Source organism: Bidens hawaiensis, unplaced genomic scaffold (assembly GCF_021521415.1).
Source record: "Bidens hawaiensis isolate Kalapana, Puna unplaced genomic scaffold, B.hawaiensis_p1.1 tig00001920_1, whole genome shotgun sequence".
In the NCBI taxonomy this organism is placed as follows: domain Eukaryota; kingdom Viridiplantae; phylum Streptophyta; class Magnoliopsida; order Asterales; family Asteraceae; genus Bidens; species Bidens hawaiensis.
Window position 1 is genome coordinate 1051860 of NW_027491107.1, and position 8923 is coordinate 1060782.

Consider the following 8923-nt stretch of genomic DNA (forward strand, 5'->3'; position numbering starts at 1 on the left):
TTGGGTTTACCTAAAAATACATTTTAATAAGATAAGTAGCTATTTGTGTTATATTATTTTATAGAAGTTGCAGTTTTTAGAGATTATTTGATGCTAAAAAGATGTATATTTTTATATACATCAATATCGAATCCTTTAAATTGTTGTTTTGATGACCGGGGTCATTAGCTGGGTCGAATTCTGGGTCAGTAGTGGGTTGGGTATGCCGGATCGTATCAATGCCCTCTCCTTGAGACACGACCTTGTCCTCAAGGTCGGCGATTGTAACCCCGGATAAAACGGTGTTAGAGGTCGGGTGAAGTTATTTCAAAGTGACGTTCTTATCCTTGTGACGGGATGGAATGGAGAAGTCAGCGGTAACCGGTCTTAAGGAACGCAGCCAATCAAAACCCAAGATGAGTTCGTATCCTTAGAAAGCTAACAAGATTAATGGAACCTGAAATAAAGTGCTCTCCAAAGTCACAGGAACAACGGGACAAAATCCTAAACACTAAATGGGTTCACCGTTTCCAACGAGAACCGGAAAAGGTGAAGTGTGCTGGATAGCTAAATGCAATAACGAGGAAACATGAGGCTGAATGAGGTTGTGAGTGCTACCTGAGTCGACCAGAATGCTAACCGGGTGATTGTGGATAAATCCAACGAGGCGTAAAGACGTAGTCGGTGCCAAACCCAAAAAAGTGATGGGGTTAAGCTAAGGAAACGGGGAACCGTAGAGTTATCCACGATCAATGGCAATTGAGTAGCGGGCGGAACATCATCAAAATTATCGGTGATAAGCAGAAATTGAGGTGGGTTGCACCGATGATCGGGAACGTACTTTTCAGAACAGCGAAAACAGAGCCATGCGGTTCGTTGTTGCTGCAGTTGTTCCGGTGAGAGTATGGCAGTGGGCAGAGTCGGTGCAGTGACAGTTGGTGCGGGTAACAAGGCCGGAGGTGATGGCGTTGGGGTTTGGGTCGCGGAAGTGGTGGTCGTGAGCATAACGGGTGGCGAAAGGGAAGAAGGGTCAGGTGAACCGGCATGTTTGTCTTCAATTAGTTTGGAAAAAGCCATAGGCTTGATGAAAGGAGGTGGGCATAAGTATGTCTAGTTCGGATTGGATCTCTAGTTTAAGGCCAAAGATATAATAGTTGAGGAGGGCCTCTTTAGGTAGCCCTACGACACAATTACTGAGTTTCTCAAACTCAGATTGGTATGCGGTGACAGTAGTGGTTAGGGTAAGCTTAAAGTGTGTGGCTTGATGGTTAGCATAGGTGGAGGGGCGAAATCGGAGGTGTAATTCCAGGGAAAATTCGGTCCATGACCCTTGGAGATCGTTGTTATCTAGATACTTGTACCAACTAAGAGCCTCCCCGGTGAAATAGAACTGTGTTAGTGCAACACGTTCTTTTTCTGGTATGTTGTAATACTTGAATAAGTTGTTTGCTTGAAAGATCTGGTCCAAGGGATTTAAACCGTCAAACATGGGCAAGGTTATTTTAGGATGGCGATTGTGGGTTGTGTCAGATAGGTTTGGGCCAAACAAACCAAAGGAAATGTTTTTCGGGATCGCCTTTTTTTTTATCTTGCAATAGAGTGGCGAGAAGCTTATTAGAAAGCTCCATTTGTTGTTGGAAGGCTGCTTGCAGTGATTGAAATTGGGCATCAGCCTTAGCAGTGGTGGTTGAATTGTGGGACATGAACTGGTCGAACTTTTCGCAAAGGGTTTGAATGGCATCCTCAGATGAGGAGTCTTTTCTAGGAAGCAAGGAGTAAGAGCAATGAAAGCACCAATGATACAACCCTTAGAGTGGGTTAATCTCCAAAGAAATTAGATTAAGGAAAGAACACAAATTTGGAACAATTTTCTTCATTGCTTTCTTTTCAATGTAAAAGTACAACTTAAATAGGAAATAATATGAAGTATAATAATGGTAAACATGGGTCCTAAACTTGTGCAACAGAGGTGGAAAATGCAGGTAATGGTGGGACCATTTTCCAGCCACACGCATGCAAAATAAAACATGCAGAAAATCAATAATAGTTTTGATAATATCCAGTCCTTTAAATTGTTATTTTGTTGACCGGGTCATTAGCTGGGTCGAATTCCGGGCCAGTAGCGGGTTGGGTCTACCAGGTCGTATCACAAACTAACACCAATATGTTTTAACCAATCTCTCTAGGTGCCAAAAACAATAGTCCGAAGATAAAGTGTAACAGTGGCGGTGAAAAAGAAAACGATAACTAGAAAACTGATGTTGGGGTGGTGGCGTCCGGTAGTGTGATGATGGTGAAATAATAGGGGTTCAAATTTTATATATTAAATAATCATAGGAATGCAAATAGCAAGGGCATAAGGGTCTTTTCATAGAAAAACTAACTTGGGTTCACGAAGAGGTTCCAGTTTCTAACAAATGCTTACCATAGGGGTGATACCTGAGAAAAATCCACAATGTGGTCGATTCCTGCGTTTTGGGTCTCACCACCTAATCAAAACTGCAATTAAGGCGTGAAATTAACTTGTGACTCAATGTAGTGATTTGGATGGATCGATTAGGTGTACAATATTCTATTAAGAACTCATATAATAATAACATCAACTATTCTTCTTCTTCTTCTTTTTCTTCTTCTTATTATTATTATTATATTAGGTTTATGCGTGAAAAAACGAAATTTCCCTTCGTTTTAACGACCAACCCACTGACTGACTTAACGACTGACCCAATTGCAAAAAAAGTGCTCATAATAGGGGTGATACATGCGAAAAATCCACCTCAAGGTTGGTTCTTGCGTTTTGGGACTCACCACGGCGGTCAAAACTGCAATTCAGTCTGATATTAATCATAAAAAAGTGATGATCATTCAATTCCTACTTGGTAATCAAACACGATACAGAATAATAACGAAATATAATTTATTCTTTTTCCTATTCTATTACCATATATATTCTATTCCCTTGTTTATTCCATTACTCCTAGCTAACAAACATACCCTAATAGTTTACCTTTAGCCACTTGGATCGTGCTAGATAACATATGGCCATGGACCTCTAAAATCTTTTCCATAAAAGAGTTAGGTAGGTAAAAGAACAGGCTAACCGAACTAAAAATCCAACCAAAACTGAACCGGCATGAAACTGATTTTGTAGGAACCGATTTGAAACCGAATGAAACTGTAGGTTTGGAATTGGTTTATAATTTTCTCTAATGAAACTTATTTCAAACCGTTAAATGAATCGAAACCAGCCAAAAGCTAGCTAAAACCCGAACCAAAACCGATCAAAATTCAAACCGAAACCGACCGTGACATGTCATGAAACATGGTTCAACCTGAATTGAAACCGATCATAAACTGGTTTTGACTTTATTGGCCAAGCCGGACTGATTTCAACCCAAACCAATTTTAAGTTTAAATCGGTTTATACACCTCTATTCCACAAATGTTAGAGATGCTCATACTTAAAAAAAGAAAAGGACTAAACTAACACGCATGCGCCTAAAACTTTGGTCAAACATATGCGAATCATTCAATTAATATATTAGGTAATAAAAAAAAATCCTTCTTTAGGTTGCAGAATCAATGTCTTTATTAACGTTGAACAAAAATCCAAAAATTAATGCTGACAAATAAATGATAACTACCTTTGGTGATGTTCATAAATAACGACTAGTTACAATATATAATTCTTCAATTCATAAGGTCCCCTAAGCAGATAGGATTGAGCCAGCAACCGGGCACCTTCCTCACTTGTTATTAGTCTTTTGTCTCTGACCAGATCATAGTCTTTTGTCTTAAATTGTTATGCCTAGATCTTAGTCTTTTCTGTAGTATATGCAACTACATATTGTGAATAAAATATTTAAGTTGGTTTGATAAACTTATTATATAGTAGGTGGTGATGGTTAGGCAATGTTTTGGGTTTTCATATTGTATTTTTTTTTTTGTTGGTGTTTTTCAAGAACGAAGGTTTTTCTTATGTGTCAGCAAACTAGACATGTTTTTTATGTTTTGTTAATGTCGACATGTTCATAAGTAACCGTTGAAACTGCCACTTTTGCTTTGCAGACTCGTGGCTGGAAGCAGTGGGAAGCGGAGACATCATCCCATGACTATGAATTTTCCAATGGTAATTTCATTTTCCCTTCAAATATTATGGTGTGCAAAGTAACTTTGGTCTTTGGTTGTGTACTTGTGTATAAATCACTTCACATTTTAATTACAAATATACCACTGCTGCGTACTTAACCCGTCAAATCTAAACAATGCATGGAAAATACAGACCCTTCCCGATTCAGGCTTACTCATGAGACGTCTTTCGTGAGAGCACACACCAGCTTTTGGACCAGAATCCCGATTTTCTTTTATATTGTAAGTTGTTAAAAGACTTTATCAAATGTTTATGGTTCATAATAACTTGTAATTCAAGTACTTTCTGTCATACAGGGATGCTTCTTCCGTCAGTTTTTCAGGTCGGTTAGCAAATCTGATTATATGACCTTGCGAAACGGGTTCATAAATGTGAGACCTCTTTTCGCTAATATTTTAGTTATTTATTGCCTTCATTCATGAAGTAATGGTTAGGGGTGTGAACTTCTAGCACAGCCTGAACCAAACACAATATTCATGGCTTCGTGTCGAATAAGCCAACATGTTTAGTTAACTATGCCGTGTTCGGATTGACCTAACAGGTTCGCAAGTTGACCTGTTTAACCTTTTTATGTCATAATTTAATGGACTGGGTATTTTATGACAATTTTTAAAAGATTAAACTTAAATGGAATATGAGCATTATGTTTTTTAGCTTAAACGTAGTTACTGTATATACAATTGTATTTTTGTTGTAAAATGTAGTTTTAGAGCATTAATATGCAGAAAAAAATGAAATAAAACTAAATTTCTGGGTCAATCGGTTCGTGTTCATGTCAGACAGACAATACAAGCTCATGTTGTGTTTGGGTTCATGTGCTTGACATAATGTTCAGGTTCACGTTGGGTTTGACCTGCCAACCCATAACAGGACTCATTTAACAACACTATTGTCCTATCCTTTCAGCTTCATTTAGCTCCAGGAACTAAATTCAACTTTCAAAAGTACATCAAACGGTCACTAGAGGATGATTTCCAAGTTGTTGTTGGAGTAAGGAACAAATCATTGTCGCCAGTACTGACGATTTGCATAAGATTACTTTGTCTATATTCACCTTAACTTTTCATAATTTTAAAAACTTTCAGTCCTATTTTATGGGCATCGTTTGTGATCTTCTTGCTTCTAAATGTCAAAGGTGTGTCACTATTACCTTCCATGTCAAACCTGGTATCTTCTTAACATAGAATTCATCTGAATTTGCTACTTTCGATCTGTAAAATCTTTACTCATATTTGTAGTATAATAATAACCTGCTCAATATCATTGTAATTATCAAACACTTCACAATAAATTCATTTTGAATTTCTAATTAGTGTTGAAACCGGTTTGGCCAAAGAAGTCAGGACTGATCTTTTTTTCTGTGTGCATTGGTACTTCTCATGCAGGCTGGCAGGCGATGTTATGGGCATCGATTCTGCCGTTAGTCGTAAGTTCCATTTATATATTTCTGTAATAAAATAATAAAATAGTATCCAAGTTTCAATATTGTTCCAGTAAAGTTACTCGTTTTTTTTAATTATCGATACCACTTAAGTTTCAACATTTTTCCATTGCTGTGAAAGTTTTCATAATCTTAAATTGAATTAGCAAAACGGAGCAGTTATGAAGCTTGTTGATTATTTAGTGACATTTATTTTTCAACGCTACTAAACTTGGAAAAGATAATCACTAAACAGTAAGAGAAAGTTTCATATATAGTTGCTATTTAGGTGACATAACTATGACAGTGAACACTAAAGAAACTTGGTTAATATTAGTTGATATATTCATGTATTCGGCGTTCTCTATATATTAATTACCAAGTACATACAGATTATCTTAGCTGTTGGAACAAAACTTCAAGCCATCTTGACAAAAATGGCTCTTGAAATAACAGAAAGACATGCGGTAGTCCAAGGGATTCCTCTTGTGCAAGCCTCGGATAAATACTTTTGGTTCTCGAAGCCGAGTCTAATGCTTCATCTCATACATTTTGTTTTGTTTCAGGTATTAGCAATACCCTCAGAATTTGATAAAATATTTCTTATTCTCATTTCACTAACTGTTTTCTGCATCATTTGTGCTCACAGAATGCTTTCCAGATAACTTACTTTCTTTGGATTTGGGTAACAAAACTGCTTCAATTTCTTTTTTTTTTTTGGAGAATGTGTTTCACTTCATTGAAAGACAGTGTTTACGAATTGCTATATTTTTATATACAGAGTTCTTTTGAACCATCGATAACATGCAACTGCTTCTTGTGCAGTATGAATTTAAGATCAATTCTTGCTTCCATGACGATACGAATCTTGTGATTCTAAAACTTGTTATTGGGTAAGAATTATCGCTAAACAAAAGTTATTATGTTACTGAGCCAGGGTTGGACTATTGTTGATTGACTAATCTCTAATTGTGTTTAATGTAGAGTTGGAGTTTTATTTTTGTGCAGCTACATAACGCTTCCGCTATATGCGCTTCTGTCACAGGTTAGAATGTTCCTACCCATTTTTGCACAACTTTGAGCATCGATGTGCCATTCATCTTGGCTTCGTTTTGGACACGATCTGGGAAGCTTTAACATACGATACCGAAAACTTAAAAGTACCTACGTAAATAACTTATATATAAATATAGTTATTTGTGTCCAAAGTTGATGAAAATCATATTTTCACTAATTATTTAAACACTGATCAGCTCACATTTTGAAGTATAAACACTAATTGGTGTCTCCTTAATTGTTTTGTTTCTATATCTCTTTTCCCGATTAACAAACTTGAGTCTATATGAGATCGGAAGAAGTGACTGAAAATGATTGGAAAATGAGTTGTTAGTCAACTAATTGTTGGAGGTAAAGGAGTTAATGAAAGTATTCAAAAGGGAAATTTCAATTTTAAAAGTTAATAGTTAGAGTAAAAAATTAAAATCAAAATATTAAACTTGGATTTTAACGTTTTTTATCTCTAAAATTGAGGTTTCAACTTTTTTAAAATCACTTAAACGGGTTAAGAGGTCAACTACCTTATTAAGCGGTTCGTGTCTGGGTTTATTAAGAGGGTCGTGTTTGGGTTGACTTGTTTAGTAAACGAGTCCAGTCAGCCAACCCAAAACTTGTTTTTCTTTTTTTACCGTGCTTAGGGTTGTGTCAGTACGATATAAACATGCTAAACACTTGATGCATGCATGTGTTGCACGTGTAGATGGGGTCGAACATGAAGAAATCCATATTTGACGAACAAACTGCTCGGGCACTCAAAAATTGGCGAATGGTGGTGAAGAACAAGCACGGGGGCATTGGTGGAAAGTCACCAGCCCAGTCAATAGCGAGTAGTCTTACTGCTAGCCCCGTTCATCCAAAGGCATCGACTGTCTACCCGACAACTACAAATGCAGCAACCCTCCACCGCTTCAAAACAACTGGGCACTCCACATATTCTGTCCCCTATGAGGACACTGATGCATCAGATATTGAAGCTGAGCCACCCTCTCCTGAATCATCTACTAGACACTTGATTAGCAAGCGGGTTGATTATGACAGTGATAACGAAATTAAGTTAGATGTACCAACTGAACAAGAACTTGAAACAAGACATGATGGTGAATTTTCATTCGGGAAATCCGGAAGGCCATTAGAATAGTTGAAAAACTTCATTAAACTTGATTCAGAGCCAAGATCTGTCCTGGCGGGAGATGTATGATTGATCTTCACAGTTTTTATGATTGCATTTGTTAGTTGTCTAATTTTACCATCTTGTGTAAATGTGTATAGCACAAATTTGATAAAAACTGATACGGAGTAATCATTTGTTTATAGGCAAATAATATGTAGATCTTTGGTAGGAAAACAAGATCACGTTGATGAGTTATTTGTAACACCTTGCTTGTTTTGTCGAAGAATTGTCATAAACTTTTAACCCATGATACAAGCAAGTCCCATGTAACACCATAGGAAAATCCCACATCAACCGTGTCCATGTGAGATTCATGGTTCATAAGGAATGTTGCAACTCAAATATCACCAATGCGTTTTGGGCTTAATGTTGTGGAGAAGACGAAAACTTCATAGTCAACCGTGCTCAGGTGGAAGCTGTAATGACATCCTGTGAATTCTCCACCGAGATAATATACTAGATAATTTCTAGTATTATTATCAAAGAAATATAACTCAAAAACCTTTGATTAGAACTCTCCTACATAACCCTAAGCACGATTATGTTAAGTACAAGAAAGAATTTAACTGAAATGTTTATTGCTTATCTGTTTTACAATGAGAAATAAAGCCATAATTTACAGACATATACAAAAAGTAATACATGGAAACAATGAACGTTCATCGTTAACTACTATGGGTTGTCAATTAACTGATCCCACTAATTTCTCAATTAAAGATTGTTTCTCTGCTTTTTAAAACTCTCTCTCGAGTTGAATAGTAGGATCTCCAAAATTCAACTTAACCAACAATCGTTGAAAATTTTCTCATTAATGCCCTTTGTTATAATGTTGGCAACCTAGTCTGTTGATCGAACAAATGGCAGTTCAATGATCCTTCCTTCCAGTTTTTCTTTTATGAAATTTCTGTCAACTTCTACATGTCACTACTACATAATCGTCTATAAACACGGTGAAAAATAAATATTACAATGGTGTGAATTCCAACCGTTATAAACATGTTAAACAACGTTGTAAAATGAAGAATTTTCCAAACCCGTTACAAATTATAAGGATACTAGCGTTGTTTATTAAACAAAAGTTTATATACCGGTGTTTTACTAGTATTTAAAACGGTGAGGAGTACAGCCGTTACAATAATATGTGAAG

General features: G+C 36.6%; 1 protein-coding gene across 1 annotated transcript; it reads left to right on the forward strand.

Annotated features, from left to right (window-relative positions):
• Nucleotides 1–883: 883 nt before the first annotated feature.
• LOC143599892 (MLO-like protein 10) lies at nucleotides 884–8079 on the forward strand. The gene is made up of 12 exons (XM_077077735.1): nucleotides 884–1013; nucleotides 4016–4108; nucleotides 4262–4350; nucleotides 4426–4500; nucleotides 5036–5136; nucleotides 5215–5264; nucleotides 5515–5555; nucleotides 5942–6115; nucleotides 6199–6234; nucleotides 6375–6442; nucleotides 6534–6594; nucleotides 7306–8079. Exons 1-12 carry the CDS (start codon nucleotides 884–886, stop codon nucleotides 7741–7743), a joined length of 1356 nt encoding a protein of 451 aa, XP_076933850.1. The 3' UTR covers nucleotides 7744–8079.
• Nucleotides 8080–8923: the final 844 nt, after the last annotated feature.

Coding starts and splice junctions, on each gene's coding strand:
- LOC143599892 (XM_077077735.1), top strand. CDS start 884: ATGGCAGTGGGCAGAGTCGGTGCAGTGACAGTTGGTGCGGGTAACAAG. Junction 5,137..5,214: donor GGAGTAAGGAACAAATCATT/GTCGCCAGTACT, acceptor AAAAACTTTCAG/TCCTATTTTATGGGCATCGT. Junction 6,235..6,374: donor CTTACTTTCTTTGGATTTGG/GTAACAAAACTG, acceptor CTTCTTGTGCAG/TATGAATTTAAGATCAATTC.